The following is a 27946-nucleotide window of genomic DNA, read 5'->3' as shown; positions in this document are numbered from 1 at the left end:
TGATATAAAATACCATAAAATAGTGTATACTCCACACTGATATACAATACTGTAAAACAGTGTATATACCACACTGATATACAATACCATACATCATACTGGTGTAAAATACCATAAAACAGTGTATATACCATACTGATATATACAATGAAACAGTGTGTATTCCATACCGATATACAATACCATAAAACAGTGTAAACACCACACTGATATAAAATACCATAAAACAGTGTATATTCCACACTGATGCAAAATACTGTAAGAAATGGAATGAATCTCACTGGTTTAAAATACTGTAAAATGTTTTAATGAAAGAGTAAACTCTTGCCTAAATATGAATTTCTGTCCATAGTTACAGATTTACCCACAGTTAAATCAAGGCTGCAATCTACTTTTGGAACATGAATCATATAACATGTGAATTTTATCTTTATAGATTTCATCATCCTCTGAACCCCTTGATGACATTTCATCTGTATGAAGCTCCCAACCATTCATTATTCTATATATAAAAATATCTGAGCTCCTTCAATACATCACCGCCTTTTCAGGAATTCCCAAATATCCAATGCTCTATGTTGGATCCAGGGGTTACGTTGAACCAATAAAGAGTGCGATGGACTGAAATGAGTCCTGAAGGGTTCTTGAAACTGTACTGGAATTTTAAAGTTCCCCATTTTCTTTGTGCCTGAGGTTTTCTCAAGAATGACAAGTATGAGGCTGAACAAGAAGAAGATGTTTTTATGTGCCAGCTTCCTTGGATCTGTGTATCTTCTGCTTTGCACAGTGCAAACACTGGGTGTCAACTCACCGGCAGTGGACAGGACATCCCACATTCCGCCAGCTGTGCAGCCTTATACAAGAGCAAATGGAGTCAAGGGCAGGGGTGTCCGTCAGAGCGGATTCCAGCCACACAGTAAATATAAATGGAAGGAGTTTTCTGTTTCGGATTCTGTGCAGATACTGGAGTCAAACCTAAATGAAAAGTCCAAAAAAGCCAGGTCAGTCAGGAAGCCAAAAAACAAAGATGGTACGAAGTGGTTGGGAGAGGACAATGAAATAGTGGGTGCTCCACAAGATGATACGGATAAGGACACCACTCAGAAATCTGCCAAGAAGAATAATGTGGATTCCCCAATGAGATCAGAAGTGAAGAAGAGGAAAGAAGTAAAGAAATCAGCAAAAACCAGCTTGCAATGCCCACGATTTAGCAGGTTCCACTTGCTGGATTTACTTGGGGGGTCCCCTCCAAACAAACCCATCACTTGGTTCAGTCAGAGAGACTGGCAGCTGGTAAAGTTCCTCACTGGAGGATTTGTTCAGAAGGTTGACCATCTCAGCAGGGGGAAGCAGATGGCCCGTGTTGTCCTGGGCATTAACCGTACCCTTCCTGCAGAGGGCAGCAGAGACCTGTGCCGAGCAGGAGCTTGTGGAGTTGTGAAAGATCTCGGTGAGCTGCGGGAAGTGGCTGCTTTCCACCTGGACAGGATTCTGGGCCTTCATGTCAGTCAGCCGGTGGTGGCTCGGCGACTGCAGTCCCCCCTGCTGCCATCCAGGTACAGGGGGGGATTGGCACGGCCTGTCGTGTGGTGGGATCCGCAGATCTCTCTGCCCCCAGGTGCCAGCCTGCACCTTGACACCTACCTCTTCCACCTGGCACAGTTTCCATCCGTCTTCACACAGTGCGGGGAAGAGAAAGGCAAAGTGTGTTTCCGGAACAACAGCCCAGAGTTGGAAAAGCTGAAGTTGTTGGATTATTTCTTCCAGGTAATTTCGGGAGCGGGTACCTTCAGATTTCCACAGGTGGAATTCTGCCAAGAAAATTCGAAGTCTCCAATCCGCAGGAACACTGGAGTTCACTCACCATTTTTTTTCAGCAGGAGTTCAGAGAAGAATTTCCCACGCTCTGCACTCCAGAGGCTGCCAGCATGAATATTATTAAAAACAAGTGGGGGAGATGTATTTCCACTGGAAACCAGTGCCCTGAGAGGGCTACTGCGCATACGCTGACTGTCAATGCCGGGATCGGTTTGTGCGCACTGGCCCCGCACTGATGGCCTCCCAATTGCTGGTCAGCTCTGTAACCCCCATAACGCCGGCCCTCTGCACGCCCCTCCCCCCCCCCCAGCCACGGCCAGATCGCTGGCTCTCCCGGGCCAGCCCCCCACAGCAGGTTGGCCACCCCTCCCCTGGCTAGCCCCCTCCCACCCCACCCCACCCCACCCCAGCCTGCCCCCAATCGCTGGCCTCCCTTCTTCCATTGGCAGAGGGACCACACATCCCCACCAATCACCGTCAGGACCCGCCCCATCAGGGCCTGCTCCAAGAGCCCACCCTGTGTGTCCTGGACCCTGGCACTGCCATATGCCCAGTGGGCAGTCCTAAGTTGCCCCTGGGCATCGGCATTTTGCCCCTTGGGCAGTGCCGGGGGCCCAGGTTGGCACTGTCAGGATGCCAATGCCCAACGGGCACCCCCCCGCCAACCCTCTGAGGGGACCCGATTTCCTCCCTTCACTCAGGCTGCTAATTCCTCGTTATTGGAGAGGTACCCATTGAATATAAAAGTAGAGAGGTCTTGCTGCAACTGTACAGGGCACGGGTGAGGCTGCAGCTGGAGTACTGTGTGCAGTTTTGGTCGCCGCACTTACGCAAGGATATTTTGGCCTTGGAGGGAGTGCAGAGGAGGTTTACTAGGCTGATACCGGAGTTTAAGGGGGTTGAACTATGGGGAGAGGCTGAATAAACTGGGCTTGTACTCGTTAGAGTTTAGAAGAATGAGGGGAGATCTCATTGAGACATACAAGATGATGAATGGGATGGATAGGATAGAGGTGGAGAGGCTCTTCCCGCTCAGAAAGGACAGTAGGACTAGAGGGCACAGCCTCAAGATAAGGGGGGGGGGCAGTTTAGAATGGAGCTGAGGAGGAACTTCTTCACTCAAAGGGTGGTGAATCTCTGGAATTCTCTGCCCGTTGAAGTGGTGGAGGCTGCCTCGCTAAATATTTTTAAGACGTGGGTAGATAGGTTTTTGATAGGCAAGGGGATTAAGGGTTATGGGGAGAGGGCGGGAATGTGGAACTGAGCCACGACAGATGAGCCATGATCTTATTGAATGGCGGGGCAGGCTCGAAGGGCTAGATGGCCTACTCCTGCTCCTATTTCTTATGTTCTTATGTTCTTAAGTACCCAAAACCCTGCTGGAGTGAACCACTCTGGGGGTGGTGGTGGGAAGATGCAAGTGGGCCTGGAGACTTCAGCCCCAGGCCCACTAATCACACTTAAGTTATATACAAATGATCATTTAAATAGTCCTTGTGCCTCCCTGCCGATTTCCAGCGTGGATCTGACACCAGCAGAAATCTGGTGCCTGGAGATGCTAGCAGGGCGCGAACCCCACGAATTGGCCAACACGAAATTAGCGCAGTGGGATGGGAGAATTGGGGCCCACAGATTCGGTTTGTATCACATCAGGAGAACTGTGCTGGGTTTTAGCCACTGCAGCTTGGGTAGGATATACTGAACTCGAGGTGGGCACACCGCAGATTTCCCAGGGTGACATTCCCAGATGCCAGAATTTTACCACCCCACCCGCCACGGGAATCGGAGTGTTGAAGGGCAGAATGTGGAAAGTTCCGTTATCCTTGGGCAGGATTTTACCGTTTTGGGACGAGCGAGGCCGTAAAATCCCGTGCAGGATCTCAGAAGGTGGCTCACCACCCCCTTCTGAATTCGGGATGGAAAATAAATGCTGGCCATATTTGTCGTGAGTTACTTGTCAAATTTTCCTTTGAGGGTTGAATTATAAGGATAGGCTGCTTGTAATCTCTCGAGTAATGAGGGAGGAAGAGGTGAAGTGATCGAGGTGTTTAAAGTGTTAAAAGGGTTTGATTGGATTTAGATAGAGGGAAGCTGGGACCTCGGAACAGGAAATCAGGAGCCAGTGAGATGTGTGTCCTAAATCTGAGCTGGACCCAGGAGGGTCAAAATCAGGAAGCACTTTTTCGCACAAAGGGTAACAGATATTTAGAACTCACTCACTCAAAATACAATAGCCAGGATTCTCCCAAAATAATTCCCTGTCCCCAATTCACTTGAAAATGGGAGTAATCCAGGCAATTTTTTCAGTGTAATTTCCAGAGTGAATCTCCGACACAATATGCATCACAGAATGTGCTAGCGGGGTTCCCTCTGAAATTCAGGGAGCGAGACCTAGTTCCTGTCTGAGAGGCTGGCAGCATAGCGCTGTGTGGGCCACTGTGCATGTGCCAATCTGTCAGTGCCACATTGCCCCCCCTCCAGATCACTGACTAATCCGATCGTTGGCCAGCCCCGCAACATCCCATTGCTGGCCTTGCAGAGCCCTCCACCTCCTGATCGCTGGCCTCCCGGAACTTGCCGGGCAAGCCCCATGTCCCATCCCCCCACACTGTCCTCCCCGCCGCCCCTACCACCCCCGTCCCCGGCCCCAGCCAGCCCCGATCTCCCAATACCACCCCACCAGCTGCCCCCCTCCTCCTAGTGGCCCAATTTCCCCTCCCCACCCTGGCTGGCACTGCCAGCCTGACACTGTCCAAGGGGCAACCCCTCTTATCAGTGACCTCCTGGGAAAGCCTCAATGACCCCTCTTCACCCCAGAAGGCTTGGCTGCCTGGTTCCTGTTAGTGGAGAGCAGTTGTAAGCCCTGCTGGAGTGAACCAGTCCTGAGGGGTTGGAGGGGGCGGTGGTGGGGGACACTAGCAGGCCCAAAGATTTTAGCTGTGGGCCTACTAACAAAATGTAAATGGAGATTTCCATATTGTAATCAGCTCCATGTCGATTTCTGCTGCAGAACTGATTACTCTGTAAATCTTCAGCAGGGAGATGTGCAGAAGACTGGCGCCCAATGAGAAACTCATGAAATGGTCTCCGCTGGGTGAATGACCTCCTGTGTGGGCTGGACCTGCTACAATGTTCTCCTCTGGCTCTCTCTATTGTTACCTCTCTGCATTTCAGAGTAAGGTGGAGATTTCCTGTTCTCCCTTTTCCCAGTCCTCACCTCTCCTTTCCCTGCTCCCTGTGGAGACATTCCCCTCCTCTGTGTTGCATCCTCAAAGAGGAGAGGGGAGATTACAGAGTGAAACCAGGGGTGTTGCACTCAGTGCCAGTGCTGGCTCAATCTGGCAGGGTTCACACCCCACGTTCCTCGCTGTCCTCACAGTTTACAATAAATCCAAGTTTTGTGTCATCTGCAAGGTTTGAAACCATCTCCTGCACACCAAAATTTAGATGATTAATATATTCGTACAGTGGTTAGCACTGCTGCTTCACAGTGCCAGGGATCTGGGTTCGATTCCCGGCTTGGATCACTGTCTGTGTGGAGTTTGCACATTCTCCCCGTGTCTGTGTGGGTTTCCTCCAGATGCTCCAGTTTCTTCCCACAGTCTGAAAGACGTACTGGTTAGGTGCATTGGCCATGCTAATTTCTCCCTCAGTGTGCCCAAACTAGGGAATTTTCACAGTAGCTTCATTGCAATATTAACGTAAGCCTACTTGTGACTAATAAATAAACTTTACTTGAAAAGAAGGTTTCCAATACCATTATAAACCTTTCTACAACTTGAAAAATATCCTTTGACTGTTAATTGCTGCTTCCTATTAATAGGTCAATTTTGTATCCATGTTGCTAATGTCCCTATTAATCCATGGAGGGGACTTGGTGGGGAACTTGCAGGTGGTGGTGTTCCTCTGTGTCTGTCAGCCTTGTTCTCCTAGATGATAGAGATTGTGGGTTTGCTGTTGAAGGAGCCTTGGTGATTCCTGCAGTGTATCTTGTAGATGGTAGTACACATGGCTGTCCCCATGTGTTGGTGGTGGAGGGAGTGAATGTTAGTGGATGGGGTGCCAATCAACCGGGCTGCGTTGTCTTGGATAACATTGAGTTTCTCCAATGTTGGAGCTGCACTCACCCAGAGAAGCAGGGAGTATTCCGTCACACTTTTGACTTGTACTTTGTGGATGGTGGACCAGCTTTGGGAGTCAGGAAATGAATTACTTTCCACATAATTCCCAGCCTCTGACCTGCTCTTGCAGCCACTGTATTCATACGGTTATTCCAGTTTAACTTCTGGTGAAGTTAAACATCCCGAGGGATTCAGCGGTGGTAATGCCATTGAATGCCAAGGGACAATAGTTGGATCCTCTCATGTTGGAGATGGTCATTGCCTGGCACTTGTAACATGAATGTTGCTTGCCACTTAACGACACAAACCTGAATACTGTCCAGGTCTTGCTGCATTTGGACATGGATTGCTTCAGTAGTTATGAATGGTGCTGAACACTGTGCAGTCATCAGCAAACAACCCCACTTCTGACCCTATAATGGAGGGAAGGTCATTGATGAAACACCTGGGTGGTTGGGCCCAGGACACTATCCTGAGGAGTTCCTGAGTTATGTCCTGGAGCTGAGTTGATTATCTTCAATCACCACAACCATCCTACTTTATGCCAAGTGTGACTTTAACCAGCGGAGTGTTTTCAGCCTGATTCCCTTTAACTCCAGTTTTTCTAGGCCTCCTTGAAGCCACACTCGGTTGAATGTGGCCTTGATGTCAAGGGCTGACATTCTCATCTCATCTCTGGAATACAGCTCACTTGTCCATGTTTGGGCTAAGGCTGTAATGAGATCAGGAGCTGAGTGACCTGAGCAGGCTATTGCTTTGTAAGTACCACTCAATGGCACTGTTGATGACCCCTTCCTCCACTTTACCGAGGATTGAGAGTAGACCGATGGGCAGTAATTGGTCAGGCTGGATATTTCCTGCTTCTTATGGATAAGACATACCTGGAGAAGTTTCCACATTACTGGAACAGGCTAGGGGTGCAGTTAATTTTGCAGCACAAGTCTTTGGTACTATTGCCAGAATATTTTCAGTGCCAATAGCCTTTACAGTATCCAATTCTTTCAAACATTTAATATCATGTGGAGTGAATAGAATTGGCTGAAGACTGACATCTGCGATGCTGGGATCCTCCAAAGGAGGCCAAGATGGATCATCCACTCAGCACTTCTTGCTAAAGATTGTTGTGATTGTTGTATCTTTTGCACTGATGTACTGGGCTCTTCTATCATTGTGAAGCCTCCTCTTCCAGTGAGTTGTTTAATTGTCCACCACCATTCATGGCTGGATGTAGCAGGTCTGCAGACTGTGCATCTGATTCATTAGTTGTGGGATTAATTAGCTCTGTTTATCTCATACTATTTAGCAAGCAAGTAGTTTTGTTTGGTAGCTTTGCCAGGTTGACACCTCACTTTTAGATCTGCCTGGTACTGCTCTTGACAATGCCCTCCTGACCTTTTTGAATCAGGGTTGATCCCTGGCTTGATGATAATGGGGGATATGCCAGGCCATGAGGTTACAGACTGTATTTGAATACAATTCTGCTGCTGCTGATGGCCTACATCACCTCAAGAATGCTCAATTTTGAATTGCTAGATATCTTCAAAATCTCTCCTATGTAGCACAGTGGTAATGCCACATAAGATGATAGTGTGAAGATAGGACTTTAACTCTACAAGGACTGTGCAGTGGTTACTCCTACCAATACTGTAATTGACAGATACATCTGTAGCAGGTAGATTGGTGAGGACAAAGTCAAGTAGGTTTTTCCCTCTTAATGGCTCCCTCACCACCTGCCACAGACTAGCAGCTATATTCTTTAGGACTTGGCCAGCTTGGTCAGTAATGCTGTTAGATCCACTCTTGTGATGATGGACATTGAAATATATTTCATGTCTTTTCACCCTCAGTGCTTCCTTCAAATGGTGTTCAACATGGAGAAGTACTGACTCATCAGCTGAGGGAGCAGGGGTGCAGATAGTGATGATCAGCTGGAAGTTTCTTTGCTCTTGTGGTGCTGGTCTGGAATGTGCTGCCTGGGAGGATGGTACAGGCAGATTGCCTCACATCCTTTAAAAAGTATCTGAACGTGCACCTGGCACATACGGGAATTTCACAGTAATTTCATTGCAGTGTAATGTAACCTTACTTATGTCTAATAAATAAACTTAACTTAAAAAAAAGACATTCAGGGCTCTGGGCCAAGTGCTGATAGATGGGATTAGGTGGGAGTTCAAGTGTTTCTGGTGTGTCAGACTCAATGGGTATGATACTATCTGATGGTGGTGTCTGAGGTCTCTGTAAGGTATGATTCAGCAAGTGTGTCTTTATTGCTTGACTGGTTTGCTTTGTTGCTTGACTGGTTTATTTGACAGCTCTCCCAATTTTAGTACAAGTCCCCACATATTAGTGAGGAGGACTTTGCAGTATCAACAAGGTGCTGGCTGATGTTGCTTCTGGTGCCTAACTTAATGAAGGTGATCAGTTCAGTTCAATCCCTTTTTGACTTTTCGATAGTGGCTTGATACAACAGCATGTCTCGCTAGCCCATTGCAGAGGGCACCTTTTAAAAGTTGACCATATTCTTGCCCGCTCGGAGTCCTGATTCCCATTGCTCGAGGGCATTCATGAACCAGATGGATTTTTAAGACAATCAACAATATTTTTATGCTCACAGTCTTTCATTCCAGATTTATTTACTAAATTTTAAATTCCATCAGCTGCCACGGTGGGATCTGAAGACAGCGATGAAGGAAAAACACTGGTTCTCACACTCACAGTTACTGATCAGAGAGTGAGAAAATGAGGAGCCCACTTGTCCTGTCATGTTCATGCTGGCTCTCTGCAAGAGCCACTCACCTCATCCCACTCCCAAGCTTTGCCCTGAAAATGCAGTTCCCTTCAAATCATTGTTCAAATTTTTTTGAAAGCCACGTTTGAATCTGTCTCTATTACATTCTCTGGCAGTGAATTCCCCACTCAAACCACTCACATTAGTAAAGGCAAAATACTGCAGCGGTTGGAATCGGAAACAAATATTGGCTCTGTTCTCCTTCCACACAGACTGTCAGACCCACTCAGATTTTCCAGCATTTTCTGCTTTTGTTCCACTCACAGAAATCCTCATGGCCCTGTTTTGCCAAACACCTTCGAATTTTAGCCCAACTCAGATGCTGGCAGTCTCTGTACAGTAGAGAGCCATGCCAGTCTGTGAAGACATTACAATTAGAAGAAAATTTGTATACCTTTTAAAATGGACCCTTGTAAACTGGAAGATGGCTGCTTTGCCAGTGGGGGTGGGGGGGGAGGCATGTTACATGACACCCCCCGAAATGGCCCGAGTGAGACACTCAGGGGGCAATTAGGGATGGGCAACAAATACTGGACTGAAATACTATGACTTCAGCGGCCCAGCTTTCTGGAAACTTCCAAATTGAATTGAAATTTGGAGCCAAATTGGGCAGGAATCTCCCTCGGATGGACACACCTAAGCAGCAGTCTGTGTGCAACTTCACACCTGCTATTGTCAAGTTTTACTCTCAAACACGGGGATTATAAACGCGCGGACATTCTCACTGAGGTCACAAAGGCTTAGTTTGCTGCCATGAGACTAACACAAGGATCAAAGGGACTTGCAGAGTGTCACAGCATTCCAGCAATCTGTCTGATGCATTGCCAGTATTGCTGATGTGTTATGTTGTCTCCCCTCCGCTCACTGCTCCAGGAGAGGCTCCAGGGAGCATGAACCCTCTATCCTCACTCAGGATGATAATATTCACCCTCTCGCCACTGCCCATCAGCCAGCTGGCACCAGGCTGGTGTTGCAGTGTTAGTACAGTTTGATGTCAAGCTTTCCAGGAACATAGCTACGAAATGTCATCCCTAAGACCACCTAGTGTCTCCCCACTGAACGTCAGCCAGTTATAATTCAGGTTGCAAGATATAGGAGCATGGAGACAGGGAAATCCACCAGGAGAATAAACAAGAGTGATTATTTGAGTTTTGAAGCGAATACAGGATGTTAGCAGTGGTTGTTTTGAAGTGTTTTATTTCTATCAGCAATATGGCCAAAGGAACAGGATGATCAGTCACAGAGGATAGTGAAGTGGGTGAATAGGAAACTGGGGTTGTGTTCACTGTAGCAGAGTCAGATAGACAGTCATGGACAGTCCAGCTGGAGTAAGGAATCTGTTGGTTGTATCTGACTTTCCTCCTCCTCGTCAATTGTTCATCAGATAACTGGTGACCAAGGTGAAGGTGGGATTGTGAATAGAACACAATCAATCATGACACCCCAATGCCAAGCTCTGCAGAGCCCTCCCAGAGCAGCCCAGACAGTGAGATGTCCCAGAGCAGCCCAGTGAGCCCTCCCAGAGCAGCCCAGACAGTGAGCCCTCCCAGAGCAGCCCAGACAGTGAGCTCTCCCAGAGCAGCCCAGACAGTGAGCCCTCCCAGAGCAGCCCAGACAGTGAGCTCTCCCAGAGCAGCCCAGACAGTGAGCTCTCCCAGAGCAGCCCAGACAGTGAGCCCTCCCAGAGCAGCCCAGACAGTGAGCCCTCCCAGAGCAGCTCTGGGACAGTGGGGGTGTTGCTTAAACACCTGTGCTCTTTGTATGGCAGTTTGGCTGTTATTAAGTACATGGTGTCGGTGAGAGTTGCACATTGGTTGCCATGAACTGATGAGCAGCGGATAGCCCTGGTTGCCAGATGTCCCCCTCTGTCAATGGTATTAATGTTGATGGTACACTGGACTGGTACACAATTCCAGCACCAATGCTGCAGCTGGTTATTGACCGGAATGGTGTGTGGATGAAAGTTGCATACCAGTTGGGTGTTGAGGGAGTGGAATTATTTTATAATTGTGGTACATTTCTGCGTGCAAAGCCACATGTGTGCAGTTAATGTGACTGGGCACCATGGGGAAAACAGCTCTCTCAGTGATGCTATACATTCACCCAGTCTGTTACTCTGTGTATTGAGAGAGTGAGTGGCATTCCCTCTTATTTCCGTACAGACTGGTCAGTCAGCACCCTCGTACAACAGTGGACAGTGAACTGTGAGATGTTGAAAATGTTGCTTGCTCCAACCTGAAGGAGCCCGATGTGAGGACTTTCAAATCCATGCTCACGTTTCCCACAATTGGCTGTGCCATCTTTCCCCCTGTTCCGAGTTGCAAGCCTGTCTGCAAGAGGTTCTCCCACCTGCAAGAGGTGGGAGAACGTCATCAGTGAAATGGAGACATTGTACACGCTTCCTGGCTTAAACTGAGGCAAGTGAATTGGTCTCTGGATAGACATAGCCTCCCTCTATAAGCCTTTCTCACCCTCCTCTCTCTTTAAGCAGCATTTCCTGCTCTGTGCTGACTCTGCTCATTCTCAGGCGCAGGCTGCAGGCCAAGGGGAATGGTAACTACAGCATCCATGACTGAGAGCAAGTGGTTAGCGCTGCTGCATCACAGCGCCAGGAACCTGTGTTCAATACCAGCTTCGGACGACTGTGTGGAGTTTGAAAGTCCTCCCTGTATCTGAGTGGGTTTCCTCCGGGTGCTCTGGCTTCATCCCACAGTAAATATGTGCATGATACGTGGCTTAGCCATTGCTAAATTGCCTCTTAGAATCCAGAGATCATAGAATCATAGAAATTCTACAGTGCAGAAGGAGGCCATTTGGCCCATTGAGTCTGTACCGACAACAATCCCACCCAGGCCCTATCCCCCGTCACCCCACATTACTTACCCCTCTAACCTATGCATCTCAGGACACTAAGGGACAATTTAGCATGGCCAATCAGCCTAACCCACACGCCTTTGGAGTCTGGGAGGAAACTGGAGCACCTGGAGGAAACTGACGCAGACACAGGAAAAAACTTCACACAGTTACTCACCTGAGGCCAGATTGAACCCGGGTCCACGGAGTTGTGAGGCAGTTTTGCTAACCACAGTGCCACCCCACATGTAGATTAGGGGGAATGGTGTGGGAAATACATAGGGCTACCAGATTAGGGCCTGGGTAGGGTGATATGTCAGAGGTTTGGCATAGACTCAATGGGCTGGTTGGCCTCCTTCTGCACTATAGGGATTCAATGGATTCTACGTAAGTGTCAGGCGCAGAGCCGTTGAAGTGTGAACCAAGGCTTTCACCATGTGCCAGACTACTGCCTTGTAGACTTCACAAACTATACCACCACAAACCTTCAGCAGCTCTCCTGATTCCTAACAAAAATCGATCAGCAACTAACTTGAAAGTGCTTGATGGCCCCTTTAAAGCATGGTATTGGGATCCACTCTGCACCTGACTGCATCCTCAGCTATGTAAGATTAAATGGGGCCTGGTGAACCGCATGGTAGAAAGGCTTTGCATTTTGCCTGGTAAAGGCCACAAAATATTGGGAAATACTGTGGCAAAGATTGATGTCAAAATTAAACATGGAAAACACAGGTACAGACTACTGTGACTTTAAATGCACTAAGGTCCTGATGCTGATTTACAAATATTTATGGAGACAACATTTATGGGAAAGAAAAAGCACCAGGCATTTACATCATGTGAAACTGGCTCATCTCCAATAGTCTCTGATGCGAGACAATTATCCTTCCATGCTGTAATACAGCAGGGGCTATGTTTTCCCAAGAGGACTTTTCTGTCATTCCTGTGTCTGCCACACACATTCTGGCCCAGCAGAAACCAGCTCCCAAATCACAATGTAACTAAACAGAGGCCATCTCCATTCCCTTAGTGTAGCTTTTCATAGTGGATGAAATCAGCCAATGGGTAGGTACTGACAAAGAGACATAGTAATGTAAGGAAGCCTGGCTCTCATATATAACTAGAATATGAAAATTATTTTTAAAAAAACAAACGTTATTCTTTGCCTGGCAGTTTCAAATCTTTATCCTAAACATGGCTAATCCAATGTTGATTGTTGACATTTCAGTGTCTTTTAAAATTCTTTCACGGGATGTGAGCGTTGCTGGCTGGGCACGCATTTGTTGTGCATCCCTAATCCCTAATCCCTTGGACTGAGTGGCTTGCTAGGCCAGTTTAGAGGGAACAAAAACAGAAAATGCTGGAAAATCTCAGCAGGTCTGACAGCATCCATAGAGAGAGAGTAGAGCCAACATTTCAAGTCTAGATGACCCTTCGTCAGAAGGCAGTTAGGAGTCAACCACATTGCCCTGGCTCTGGAATCACATGTAGGCCTGATAGGTAAGGGCAGTAGATTTCCTTCCCTAAAGGACATCAGTGAATCAAATGAGTTTTTACAACAAGCTTTGTGGTCACTATTACTGAGATAGCTCTATATTCCAGATTTATGGGGCAGAATTTAGACTCCACTAGTTGCCAGGGTGAGATTTGAACCCATGTATCCAGAATATTAACTTGGGCCTCTGGGTAACTAACCCAGCAACATTACCACTACAGCATCATCTCCTCAGGAGATTTTCTTAGAAATTTCTCCTCAGGAGAATAACTGATAGAAGAGGAAAACATCTCTGCCTTGTGGCAAAAATATAGGTCACCTGTACATATAATCCCGACAGTGCAGAAGGAGGCCATTTGGCCCATCAGGTGTGCACTGACCACAATCCCACCCAGGCCCTATTCACGTAACTCCACAATATTTACCCTGCTAATCATCTGGACACTAGGGTCAATTTTGTATGGCCAATCAACCGAACCCACACATCTTTGGACTGTGGGAGGAAACTGGAGCACCCGGAGGAAACCCACACAAGAAAGTACAAACTCCACACAGACAGTGACCTGAAGCCAGAATTGAACCCGGGTCACTGACGCAGTGAGGCAGCACTGCTAACCACTGAGCCATCGTGCTGGTAAATTCTGTAGACTTCGTTCCAGTCACTCTAGTACACTATTTAGTTTGAATAGTGTGTGCAATCATCCTATGTTGCAGACACACCCTGCTGGAAAGGACCAAGGACTGATCTAAGGACGTGGGGCTGGGATGGAGAAGGAATAAGTGGGGGCCGGGGGGGGGGGGGGGGGGTCGGTGGTGGGGGGGCAGTGCAGGCAGTGCACGTAACTATCAAAATGCCACAAAGCATAAAAACAATGGACATAGTCAGAGGAAAAACTGTGTTTCACTCAGGCCATCTTTATTAATCCGAAGTAATGAAAGAGTTAAAGATGATGGAAAATCTCAGCAGGTCTGACAGCATCTGCACAGAGCGAGGAGAACCCCTGTTCTACTCTCCCTCCACAGATGCTGTCAGACCTGCTGAGTTTCTCCAGCAATTTCTGTTCTTTTGAACAGAATACACACTATTTTGCATTTAAAATAGATCAAGATGTTTACTTGAAATATTGTTTGATTGACAGCGAGGAGGGATATGACCAATTTTAGTTTGGTATGCTGAATGGATAACCTCAGGCTGATGCACAGCAGACATTAGTCATGTTCTCACAATGAAATCTTGAATTATCAGTCAGTATGGAACAGTCAGCTGATAGGAGAGAGCAGTGCTGATGCCCTCACAGAAGGCCCACAGCCCACACGACCCTGCTGCAGGTAGGCAGTGCAGAGGTTGTGAGGGAAGGACACTGAGACTATGGGATAATTATTGAGATAAGCACATTTCAGTATTTGTCAATGTCAGAGTTTACACACAAAGAGCCCACATGGTATATTTTAAATAGTACAGCATTTCAAGCTTAGAAACCTCACAGTGTGATCTTCCGTGTTGAACAGTGACAATTTTAAAAAAATGCAACAATTTAATGGCTTCACAGAATTTTTGGTTAACAGAAGTGTTGGCGTTAATCCCAATGGTTGACATTAAACTGGTTTCTACTCCCTGCTGGGCTATTATCTTAGAAGTAATGTCATAAAAGCCAGTCTGAATACGTCTGAGAACTATTTCTCAGCACAGCTCCCTTCCAGAAACGCGTCTGTTCTCAGCAGAATGGTTTGGAGCCAAATCACAGGCGGTGAATCCCACAGACCAATTTAACAATGAACACAGCTGTAATGCTCCATCTGTTTCCCGGAATAGCAAATCTGGAACATTGCTTCCACCTGTGTCAAACAGCAGCTGGATCACGGGTGGAGGCCGCAATGCCTTTCCGTGCCATCAGTGCAATCCTAGGGAGAACTAACCTACATGGAAGAGATAATGGCCCCATTTCAACAGCTGGATGCTGCATCTCTTACTGAACATTGAAAACATCTGGAAGATTAAACAGCACTTGTGGCTCAGGCTTTCAAGCTGAAGCATTAACTCTTTCTCTCCACAGATGTCGCCTGTTAAAGAATCATAGAATCCTACAGTGCAGAAGGAGGCCATTCGGACCAAGTCTTCACCAACCGCAATCCCAATTAGGCCCTATCCCTATAACCCCATGCATTTATCCTAGCTAGTCCCTCTGACACTAAGGGGCAATTTAGCATGGCCAATCCACCCAACCCGCACATCTTTGGACTGTGGGAAGAAACCAGAGCACCTGGAGGAAACTCACACAGATATAGGGAGAATGTGTAAACTCCTACAGATAGTGACTCCAGCCGGGAATCGAACCCGGGTCCCTGATGCTTAGAGTGCTTTTATCCTTTATCACACTGTGCTTGTGCATTTTGGACTCATGTTTGGCAGAAGTCTTGGTGCATTTGGCTTATATTCATTGAATTCTCTTTAAAACTTCTGTCTTTTTCCAGGTGGATGTGAAGCTAAATTTGGATAGCTTCGCCAGAGACAGGAATCGACATGCAATTAATTTCAAAGATTTATATTGGTGAGTGCACAGAATGTCTGTGTTAATTTAAAATGTTAAATAATACATAGAAGGTACAGCACAGAAACATTTGGCCCAGCCAGTTCATACTCAGTTAATACTGACTGGCACGGGTCTGTTGTTGCTACAGGAAGATTGGCAGAGTTTGTGCCTGTCATTTGCTGCTTGGCATTTCCAAATGACCACAGTCGAGGATTGGGGTGGAGAGATCAGTTTGAAAGGAATCCTGAGCTTCTCCCACACAACTGCAAGGAGTTGACCTTGTCCAACAGTGTAAAATGGGTGTCAGTAACTCAGCAATCCCAATCTCTCTTTCCATTGAAGTCAGTGAAAGGTTGTAAATGTGGCCCAGTCCATCACTCAAACCAGCCTCCCATCTATTGACTCTGTCTACACTTCCTGCTGCCTCGGGAAAATAGCCAGTACAATTAAGGACCCCACACTGCATGGACATTCTCTTTTCCACCAGGAAAAAGATATAAAAGTTTGTGGTCACATACCAACCGACCCAAAAACAGCTTCTTCCCTACTGCTGTCAGACTTTTAAGTGGACTTAGCTTGCATTAAGTTGATCTTTCTCTATGACTGTAACACTACATTCTATATTCTTTTGTTTCTTTCTCTATGAATGATATGCTTTGTCTGTATAGCATGCAAGAAACAATACTTTTCACTGTATGTTAATACATGTGATGATAATAAATCAAATCAAGTCAGATCAGTGGGAAGAAATGTAAAAAAGGTTGCTGATTCATTATCGCCCATTTTACACTGTGTGTGAAGACAAGAGGCAAGCCTTTCTCCGATATTGGGAAAAGCCAATACTGTGTGAGAAATGCGGCACACACGATAGTAGTGGCTTTTTCCACTCTATCGTGGAAGAAAAAAATTCCTGTCAGGGGTTGCATGTCATATCGCTGCTGGGTGGCCTCTGATTCACTCACCCTGCTATCACCTCAGTGCTTTAATGGTGCCACATTTAAATGCCACTCCTGCACACAGCTGGCACACTTACCGCTGGGAAGTCATGGCCGTGAAAGTTAAAAAGCTGCCTGAAATTCACTGACATCTACCTGGAAGAGCGGCTGGATGCAGTGGAGGCCCAGCGGTGTGCTATACCTGTGCTCTGCCAGCAAGATCACCAACCCAGTGTGAGCAGTGGTGGTGGAGATCAGCGCTAACACCTTGCAGGAGAGGGCAGCCATCCGGTGCTGGAATGAATGATTACGTCCTGCCATGCAAGTCACCCTTCTCATCACTCACCCACCACACATCCACAGGGATCCCACTCGCTGCCTCATCACTTCACCATCCACAGCTGCCCTGACACACATCCTGCTCACATTCTCTCCATCTCTCTTCATCCAGGACAAATTGTCACACAAGAGGGAAAAATTACAGGTGGGAGGAGGGATTCCAGAACCGACAGTTTCCATGGACTTTGAGGACAGAGCCCTCTAGCTGGCCAGGAGGGTGTTAACCACTCCTGTGCTGATGGTGCGGTTGGCAGCGATAAACCAAGTGAGGATTCAGCGTTGTATCATCCATCAGACAACAATGCTGTGAGTCATGTCTCCTGGTTCTAAAGGCCCCTGCCATGCACTAATGACCTCTCCTTTCTGTCACATGGGCGGCACAGTGGTTAGCACTGCTGCCTTACAGCTCCAGGGATCTGGGTTCAATTCCGAGGCTTGGGTCGCTGTGAGTTTGTCATGTGGAGTTTGCACGTTCTCCCCATGTCTGCATGGGTTGCCTCCAGGTGCTCCGGTTTCCTCCCACAGTCCAAAGATGTGCTGGTGAGGTGCATTGGCCATGGTAAATTGCCCATTAGTGTCCTGGGATGCGTAGGTTAGAGGGATTAGTGGGGTGAAAATGTAGGGTTACCGGGATAGAGTCTAGGTGGGATTGTTGTCGATGCAGACTTGATGAACTGAATGGCCTCCTTCTGCACTGTAGGGTTTTTATGGTCCATGGTGATTTGGGAAGCAGCTCAGTGAGTACACCGGCCAGGTCCTTGACTCCAGCCCAAGCGCAGTGCAGAGGAGGAATTCAAAGACTTGACATTGAAAAGTCATCACAGCTCACCCACACCCTCCACCAGTGCAGAGACACATAAACACTAGTTTTAGAACAGCTTTCAGGTCACAAGCTGGCAAGCAATCACATTTTCGGATCCACAGTAAACAGAGCAGGGATATCCCGGGATGCCAGCAGTTGGAAGATTGCCAGAGTCCAGGAACCTGATGAGTCGCAGTCAGATGACATGTCTCCGGACGTAGTCAATGTCTCAGTTGCTGGAGCTCCAAAGGTAAACTCAGGAAAACCAGGAAGGGATGTTTGGTACACTCTTCGGAATGAAAGGCCATGTGGAGGATACCGTCTGCCTCATATCTGAGGTGATTGTGCCAACACTGCTTTGCAGAGGCCAACACAGCTAGGGTGGCAGCTTCATGGATTCTTTGGTACAAGATCTTTGTCCTGCACTGCTGCAGGACACACACTCCACGGTGCAGGCACTGGTTGGGATCCATGAGTGCCAAAGCCAGAGGATGAGGAGCTTCTCAAGTGCACTCTTGTTCCCCCAGTGAGAAGGCCAGGGGACCTCAGGCACACATATGAAGGAGAATCAGTTCACCTGAGTGACTCTGGGAGTGTCCTGCCCATCTGAATCCTCTCTTATTGTGACTGCCTCAGCTCCAGCTCCAGACTGAGGAAGGTGGCACTGCCACAGGACTCTGAAAGCAGGCTGACGCTCTCCAGATTTCAGCCGTCCAGAGGACACCCAGTAAGTATCACAGACAATAGGACATGGCAGAAAGCAGACTGCCTCCACTTCCACTGTAAATGCTGGGGCTGCGCCAAGACATAGCAGCAGTGTTAGAAAGGTTAAAATGTCTTAACTGCATAGCATGGGTATGGGAGTTAGGCACTAGTAGATAGTGTCCACCTCTGTAAATAAATTCTCACTTATTGCGGTTTCTTGTTCTGACAAGCTGTTCCTGTAATTCAGATCTGAAAAGTTGATTCCTGCACATGGTAAAGACGGGGTGCTTAGTCCAGGATTTGTGCAAGCTTGCTTGCTCATAAGTAATGTCCCCTCATGGTAACATGCCTGTTTCTCATAGGGAATGAGGATGTCTCCCACAGTGTAAGCATGATTCACTCCAGTCATTGTCAATGGGTGCTCTCTGCACCTTGGAGCTCTGGATCCCTCCCCCCAACCTTTATCCCTCAGCCTCCAGTGATACTGAACCTCAAAGGTACAACTTGCAAAGGGTGAAGAAAGATCAGGAGAAGTGGAACTTTCCCTGTTGCATCGCCATAATGTGATCTGGTCATTGAGAGTAAGTGAGCTGCCATCAGTCAGTCATTAAGGAAAAGTAAAATACTGTGAATGCTGACCAAGGGTCATCAAGACTCGAAATGTTAGCTCTATTCTCTCCCCACAGATGCTGTCAGATCTGCTGAGATTTACAAGCATTTTCTTTTTTTTTGTTATAGGAGTCAGACATTCAGACATTGAGGATCAGTGCAATGTTCCCACTGCTAGTCATCATCATCCTCCTGCAATGTAGGGACTATGGGTAACTGCATTAGCACGACATGAGCTGTGTCAGCGAGGGTGTACACTCCCATCAGTCCCATGGAGAGCAATGCTCACAGATTCCATGTGGAGATAATGGGATGGCCTCACTGGATGTCCTCATCACTCTCCATGAACCCAGCAGCAGTGAGCACATCCCAAACTTGTCTGCCCTGTCTGGACATTGCCTCATCCTCTCTCTCTCTGTCAAGGACCTTCTCAATCTTTGCTCCTTCAATGTGCTGCTCCTCATCAGAGGAAACATGCCACTCTTCCATCTTCTCCTCAGGAAGTTCCTCCTCCTGTTGCAGCATCAGGTTATGCAAGGTGCAAAAGGCGACCACGATGTGTGATACCCTATGCTGCAGGACTCCGCCAGAATTGTCCAGGCCTCGAAACTCATCTTCAGCATCCCTTTGGTCTGCTCCACCATAGAGCAAGTTGCAGCAGGAGCCTTACTGTATCTGCTCTAAGCTGCTCTCTGTGGACTCCACACAGACTTCATCAGCCACATCCTTGTGGGTATCCCCTGTCCAAGAGAAGCCAAACCTGCAGCCTCTGTGAACCCTGAAACATGTCAGGGATCTGAGATTGGCTCAGGATGTAGGAGTGTACACTCACTGGGAATCAATCACACACCTGCCGGGTGCATTTAGTGTGGTCAAAGAGCAGCAGAACATTCAGTGAGTGGAAGGCCTTGTGGTTCACATAATGGACAGCTTGAATGCCCCAGAGATCTGAGTGCCACGTGAGTGCAGTCGATGGCACCCTGCACCTGTGGAAAGTCAGGGATCTGCGCAAAGCCTAGTTTGACTAACCCTGGGTGAAATGGATGAAGTCATGTGCTTTTGTGAAGATTGTGTCTGTCACGTCCTGAATGTATTTGTGTGCAGAGGCTTGCAGAATGCTGCAGGGGTCACCTGTGGAACTCTGGAAAGAGCCACTGGCATAAAAATGGAGTGCCGCTGTAACTTTCAGTGACACTGGCAGTGGCTGTCCTCCCAAGTCCCTGTGGTGCCAAGTCCTGCAGAAGGTGGCAGGTGTGACCAACCAGTTCACAGGTTATGCACCACCTTTGATGGCATTGGCTCCCGGACATCTGTGGATATGTCAGGTCCTGATAGTGTCCTGCAGTATCAAATAAAAAACCATGACAGTCAGCATTTGTTTACTAAGCAGCATCCATCGGAAGCTGTCTCTCAAAGCCCACTTACTCCTGCCTGGCTATAATTTTGATGCTCAGCCATTACTTCTTTGACAACAGCCCACACCACCCTCGCCCCACACCAAATGATTGAGTGGTCACAGCTTTAGCTGCTTTACAGCATCCTGAGCTTTCATCGCCGGTGCAGGATTGTCCCAAGCTTCAGTCCAAGGCCTTGTACTGAACCTGTTCCATGAGGACACTTTTCAATATGCACATCAACACACAGCCAAGGATTAGGAGCACTGTCCTTGGGTAGTGTACTATTGCCAACTCTGTAAGAGGATATCATTGCTTACCTACTCGGACAATGGAACAGGCACAACAGGGCAGTCATCGATCTTGGAAGTGAGTCCACCAAGAGTTACATGCTGAACAGCAACCAGTGACACTCACACACGTAAGTGGTGCTTGAGTGGGCATAATTATGTGCCTACTTTGACTCCAGGTATGAACAACCCCAGATGGAATGGGGTACTGATGAATGACAGGTTTTCCATTAGCCATTCCCTTGGCAACATGCAGCCTCCAGAAGCCGCTCCCCCTTCATCCCTGCATCCCAGCGCCTCCCCAGGATTTGAGTGGAACCATCAGTCCGTAAACCATCAGTCCTTTTGAGTCTTACCCCTGTTCTCCATCCAGCCTGACCCCAGTTCTCCATCCAACCTTACCCCAGTTCTCCATCCAGCCTTACCCCAGTTCTCTATCCAGCCTTACCCCAGTTCTCCATCCAGCCTTACCCCAGTTCTTCATCCAGCCTTACCCCAGTTCTCTATCCAGCCTTACCCCAGTTCTTCATCCAGCCTTACCCCAGTTCTCCCTCGAGCCTTACCCCAGTTCTCCATCCAGCCTTACCCCAGTTCTCCCTCGAGCCTTACCCCAGTTCTCCATCCAGCCTTACCCCAGTTCTCCATCCAGCCTTACCCCAGTTCTCCATCCAGCCTTACCCCAGTTCTCCCTCGAGCCTTACCCGAGTTCTCCATCCAGTCTTACCCCAGTTCTCCATCCAGCCTTACCCCAGTTCTCCATCCAGCCTTACCCCAGTTCTCCATCCAGCCTTACCCCAGTTCTCCAACTAGCCCTACCCCAGTTCTCCATCCAGCCTTACCCCAGTTCTCCATCCAGCCTTACCCCAGTTCTCCCTCGAGCCTTACCCGAGTTCTCCATCCAGTCTTACCCCAGTTCTCCATCCAGCCTTACCCCAGTTCTCCATCCAGCCTTACCCCAGTTCTCCATCCAGCCTTACCCCAGTTCTCCAACTAGCCCTACCCCAGTTCTCCATCCAGCCTTACCCCAGTTCTCCATCCAGCCTTACCCCAGTTCTCCCTCGAGCCTTACCCCAGTTCTCCATCCAGCCTTACCCCAGTTCTCCCTCGAGCCTTACCCGAGTTCTCCATCCAGTCTTACCCCAGTTCTCCATCCAGCCTTACCCCAGTTCTCCATCCAGCCTTACCCCAGTTCTCCCTTGAGTCTTACCCCAGTTCTCCATCCAGCCTTACCCCAGTTCTCCCTCGAGCCTTACCCGAGTTCTCCATCCAGCCTTACCCCAGTTCTCCATCCAGCCTTACCCCAGTTCTCCATCCAGCCTTACCCCTGTTCTCCCTCGAGCCTTACCCCTGTTCTCCCTTGAGTCTTACCCCAGTTCTCCATCCAGCCTTACCCCAGTTCTCCATCCAGCCTTACCCCAGTTCTCCCTTGAGTCTTACCCCAGTTCTCCATCCAGCCTTACCCCAGTTCTCCATCCAGCCTTACCCCAGTTCTCCATCCAGCCTTACCCCAGTTCTCCATCTAGCCCTACCCCAGTTCTCCATCCAGCCTTACCCCAGTTCTCCATCCAGCCTTACCCCAGTTCTCCCTTGAGTCTTACCCCAGTTCTCCATCCAGCCTTACCCCAGTTCTCCCTCGAGCCTTACCCGAGTTCTCCATCCAGCCTTACCCCAGTTCTCCATCCAGCCTTACCCCAGTTCTCCATCCAGCCTTACCCCTGTTCTCCCTCGAGCCTTACCCCTGTTCTCCCTTGAGTCTTACCCCAGTTCTCCATCCAGCCTTACCCCAGTTCTCCATCCAGCCTTACCCCAGTTCTCCCTTGAGTCTTACCCCAGTTCTCCATCCAGCCTTACCCCAGTTCTCCCTCGAGCCTTACCCCAGTTCTCCATCCAGCCTTACCCCAGTTCTCCATCTAGCCCTACCCCAGTTCTCCATCCAGCCTTACCCCAGTTCTCCATCCAGCCTTACCCCAGTTCTCCATCCAGCCTTACCCCAGTTCTCCCTTGAGTCTTACCCCAGTTCTCCATCCAGCCTTACCCCAGTTCTCCATCCAGCCTTACCCCAGTTCTCCATCCAGCCTTACCCCAGTTCTCTATCCAGCCTTACCCCAGTTCTCCATCCAGCCTTACCCCAGTTCTCCATCCAGCCTTACCCCAGTTCTCTATCCAGCCTTACCCCAGTTCTCCATCCAGCCTTACCCCAGTTCTTCATCCAGCCTTACCCCAGTTCTCCATCCAGCCTTACCTCAGTTCTCCATCCAGCCTTACCCCAGTTCTCCATCCAGCCCTACCCCAGTTCTCCATCCAGCCCTACCCCAGTTCTCCATCCAGCCTTACCCCAGTTCTCCCTTGAGTCTTACCCCAGTTCTCCATCCAGCCTTACCCCAGTTCTCCATCCAGCCCTACCCCAGTTCTCCATCCAGCCTTACCCCAGTTCTCCATCCAGCCTTACCCCAGTTCTTCATCCAGCCTTACCCCAGTTCTCCCTCGAGCCTTACCCCAGTTCTTCATCCAGCCTTACCCCAGTTCTTCCTCGAGCCTTACCCCAGTTCTCCATCCAGCCTTACCCCAGTTCTTCCTCGAGCCTTACCCCAGTTCTCCATCCAGCCTTACCCCAGTTCTCCCTCGAGCCTTACCCCAGTTCTCCATCCAGCCTTACCCCAGTTCTCTATCCAGCCTTACCCCAGTTCTCCATCCAGCCTTACCCCAGTTCTCTATCCAGCCTTACCCCAGTTCTCCATCCAGCCTTACCCCAGTTCTCCCTCGAGCCTTACCCCAGTTATCCCTCGAGCCTTACCCTGGTCTCCCTCAAGCCTTACTCCAGTTCTCCTTCAAGCCTTACCTAGTTTTCCCTCATTTCTTACCCAGTTCTCCCTCAATCTTTATCTAGTTCTCCCTCAAACCTTACGCTGGTCTCCCTCGAGCCTTACCCTGTTCTTCCTCGAGTCTTACCCCAGTTCTCCCTCGAGTTTTACCCAGTTCTCCCTCGAGTCTTACCCAGTTCTCCCTCGAGTCTTACTCAGTCTCCCTCAAGTCTTACCCAATTCTGAGTTTGATAATGAGATGCTAATATATTCTGATGAGTTTCTGGTGTTTAACAGTGAGAAGCGCTATCTGCCAACTGACAAGGGAGGGGACAATCATGGTAAGCTCTTATTGACTAGAATGGTGTCTGAATCCAGTCTGACAATGATGCTGCTCTGAAGTGTGATCTTCATATGGAGGAGATCTCATGAGGGTTGTGTCATTAATTCTCACAATATTTTCTTTGCACTTCTCACAATGTTTTCCACTCCCATTGCCAAACCCGCTCAATGCAAATAGAAGCAGAAAACCCTGGCTAGGATCAACTCCCCTATGTTCAACTGAAGGCAGTGCTTACCTCTACCAAGAAAAGCTTACCTGGCTTTTCTGTCCTGATGTGGCAGAGGATAAGTTGTCCTTGAGACAGCTGAAAGAAAAATGTAGTAAATATTCTTATGATATTATTGATATTTATATATACCTTGTTACCTTGCTCTCTCAATGTGATTATGATGGATAAGGGCTGGTGGTGGTGAACACCAATAAGAAGTGAAATGCTGCAGATAGTAGAAATCTTTGGAGCTTGATAATCTTTCATTAGAAATTTTCTTCTGGAACATCACTGACCTGAAGCGATAAAACTAGCTTCCTCACCAGCAATCTGCTGATTGCTTCCAGCATTTTTTGTTTTTAATGGCAGGTTAAAAGTATCACTTGTACTGAGGGCCTTAGAGGAACTCGACTAAAGTGAGCTCTGATGAAGGGCCATCCAGACTCGAATCGTTGGCTCTATTTTCTCTTCACGGATGCTGTCAGACCTGCTGAGATTTTCCAGCATTTTCTGGTTTTGTTTTAGATTCCAGTGTCCGCAGTACTTTGCCCTTATTGACTAGAATGGTGTCTGAATCCAGCTGCTCTGAAGTGGGATCTTCATATGGGGGAGAGCTCATGAGAGTTGTGTCATCAAACACGCTCACAAATGGAGCTGGAAAAGATTGTGGAACTTTTCACCACTCTGATCTTCCGAGAATTGGAAATCTTACCCCGTGCTCCCAGCTTGTATATTTCAGCTGTGCTGAAATTAGAAGGGTTAGATTGGAAACCACAGCATTTTGAGGTTAATGAATGACATAGACAGTAAAGTGATTGGGCAGAGCTGAGATGTCCCTCTTAATCTTCCATATGAATCCACCAGTGGCACGGTGGCACAGTGGTTAGCACTGCTGCCTCACAGCACCAGAGATCCAGGTTCAATTCCCAGGGTCATTGTCAATGTGGAGTTTGCACATTCTTCCCATGTCTGCGTGGGTTTCCTCCGGGTGCTCCGATGTCCTCCCACAGTCCAAAAATACACGGGTTAGGTAGATTGACCATTTTAAATTGCCCTTAGCGTCGGAGGGACTAGCTGGGGTAAATATTTTTGGTTATGGGGATAGGGCCTGGATGGGATTGTGGTTGGTGCAGATTTGATGGGCTGAATGGCCTCCTTCTGCACTGTAGGATTCTATGATTCTATCCAGGTTAACATAACATTAAATAATTAGACTCCCTGTGATAGTTTGGGAACCTAACTGGGGAAAGAGGGTCTACATATCTGGCAGAATAGTTGAGAACATTAGAGGGAATTTTATGTTATGACATTTTTATAGCCATACTTCATCATGCTCATGTTTCATATCTATTCATTTTTATTGGTTGATGCTTAATGGAAAGAAATTGAAAACTATGGGGCTAAGATTTGTGGATGGCCTGGAGACAGGTAGCACTACAGACCACTAGCTGTGTGATTCCCACGCGACCTTCTTCATCGATATCATTTGAAGAATGCTGCTTGGCCTGTGTAGCTACAAACCCAGGGTACTGTCTGTCCCTGGGGAATTAAAGTCATTCTGAACCTGAATGAATTTCTCCCCTTTTGTGGTCGAATTTGATTTTTAGAAGTTAGTTGCATTCATAGAATCAATACAGTACAGGAGGCCATTCAGCCCATCGAGTATGTACCAACCACAATCCCACTCAGGCCCTATTCCCATAACCCCACACATTGACCCTGCTAATTCTCCTGATCCTGTGGTCAATTTAGCATGGCCAATCCAACAAACCCGCATATCTTTGGACTGCGGGAGAAAACCGGAGCACCCGGAGGAAACCCATGCAGACACATGGAGAATGTGTAAACGCCACATAGATGGTGTTCATTCCTATCAATAATTTTAATTTATACCCTTCATATTAAAATCCTCATCCTCAAAGCCCACCGTGGTCTCACTCCTTCCTATTTCTGCAGCCCCCTTCCAGTTCTACATCCCTCTGAGAACTCTACACTCCTCCAACTCTGACCTCGTGAATCCTCCACGTCCCTTGCTCCACCAATGATGGCCATGCCTTAAGCGTCTGAGCTGCAAGCTCCGCAAATCCCTCTCCAACCCTCCCTGTCGCTCCTCCTTTAATGCGCAACTTAAATCCTATCTCTCTGAGCCAGCTTTATGTCACCTGTCCTGGGATCTCCCTCTTTGACTCTATGGGCAGAATGTTCTCTGCTGCCTGCCACAGGTGGGGGTGTACCATTCAAAGGTCTGTAGATCTAGGTGTTGAGGTGAGAGTGGCCAGAAATTCCACCCATGTCCTTTTTTGTGAGATTCCAGTGGGACATTTTAGGCGTTATTTAAATGCAAGTTGTTGTGATCAGAATGGCTTTTATACATCGACATACGTATTTTAATGGGCATGCAATGTACTTTTGGTTGGCTTTAGGTTACCTCCCAGCACAATGAAGACCATTGCCTCACAGTGTTTGCCCGAGATGCTCTTATGTTCGTTGTATGAGGACCACGAATACTGGCAAAGCAAGGGACTGAGTGCAATATTGAAACTGGTGGAGCAAGTCAATAAAAGAGCTCAGGCTTTGTTAAAGTACATCCGAGAAGACCGACCAAAACCTAAAAAGACATTGATGTGAAATTTAACAGAAGAAAACTCCACCTGAACTTGTGGTTAATTAATAATTGGTTGATTTCATGGAGTGAAACCCATCACATTGAAGTGGTGATCTCGGTGGTAAAAAGGATTTATTTTACCTTCATGTCAAACACTCAGTAAATGCCGCAGGTCTAAGCAAATCGCAGTCAAGGCTTACAAAACTGAACAAAGTGTTCTGGGGTGAGATACAAGTTTACATGCACTGAGTTGGAGTTTGAAACCTAGAGGTTGTTTTTGCCATCATTCTGGAGAGCCTGACCTGGCGGAGATATCAAGGATTCCCTCAGGGCTGAAGGGGAAGATATCATATGAGGAGAGAATGTAATGTGAAGGTTTTTATTAATAAAATATCCTGCTCTATATCTGGGCAGGGGAACACGCAAGTCTTCTGACCTCAGTGGGCTACCAGCAGAGAAATACCTCACATCGCAAAACTCGAACAAGGTGGAAAATATCTATATGTTCAAATGACAAAATGTTTATTAAACTTTAAAACGCAATTTAATAATAGCCATTGAGCCTTGTTTGAAAATAAAGATGATGTGAATTTCACCAGAGTAAAGGTCTGTCACTCAGTGTCTTCCCCCAACAGAATTCCAGCTTTCCCAATATTTAAACATAATCATCTCTATCATTTAGAGATAGATACCATTTTGTTTATAAAACATTTGTTTTCTTATTTTGTTCGGATCTCAGTAAAAAGGGGAATACATTCCCATTAATCTCCCAATTTTGAATAATCTTAGATAAAAGGAAAACACTGCAGATGCTGGGAATCTGAAACCCCTTCAGAGGGTCATCTAGACTCAAAACATTGGCTCTATTCTCTCCCTACAGATGCTGAAATTTTCCAGCATTTTCTGTTTTTATTTGAATAATCTTGGCCTGGTTATGTAATAATTAGATGTTGCGCTCTTTAATATTTGATAAAAGAGAGAAAATCAGTCGGATCTGTACATGACCTTGACTAATGACTTCAAGAATGTGAATGTCTTAAAGCAAACCATAAACATTTAAGTATCGGGTGAATATATTGTCCGTTACAGGATCTAATAAACATCGCCCAAATTTTAACTGGTGGCTGATTTACCATATCAACCATGCCACAGTCATGTTTTCTCTTTCCGTACCAAAGATTTTTTTTCCCTAGAACAGGTCGCTTGCCTGTCACCACTCCACTTCACATCAAACATGGCTGACCAGGAGTCTCTCTCGCACTTACCAGCAGCCATTGGCATGTTTGGAAAGATTTTCTGGTTGACACTC

At 47.6% G+C, this 27946-nt stretch overlaps 1 protein-coding gene across 1 annotated transcript; it reads left to right on the top strand.

Moving 5' to 3' along the window:
- Positions 1-989: 989 nt before the first annotated feature.
- LOC145342578 (Golgi-associated kinase 1A-like) lies at positions 990-27232 on the top strand. Its single transcript, XM_080188131.1, has 3 exons — positions 990-1767; positions 15548-15624; positions 26456-27232. Exons 1-3 carry the CDS (start codon positions 1138-1140, stop codon positions 26658-26660), a joined length of 912 nt encoding a protein of 303 aa, XP_080044257.1. The 5' UTR covers positions 990-1137; the 3' UTR covers positions 26661-27232.
- Positions 27233-27946: the final 714 nt, after the last annotated feature.

Source organism: Carcharhinus amblyrhynchos, chromosome 4, assembly GCF_965287045.1.
Source record: "Carcharhinus amblyrhynchos chromosome 4, sCarAmb.v2.hapA, whole genome shotgun sequence".
In the NCBI taxonomy this organism is placed as follows: Eukaryota; Metazoa; Chordata; class Chondrichthyes; order Carcharhiniformes; family Carcharhinidae; genus Carcharhinus; species Carcharhinus amblyrhynchos.
The sequence above is the reverse complement of the archived record's forward strand: the minus strand, read 5'-3'. Positions and strand labels throughout refer to the sequence as shown.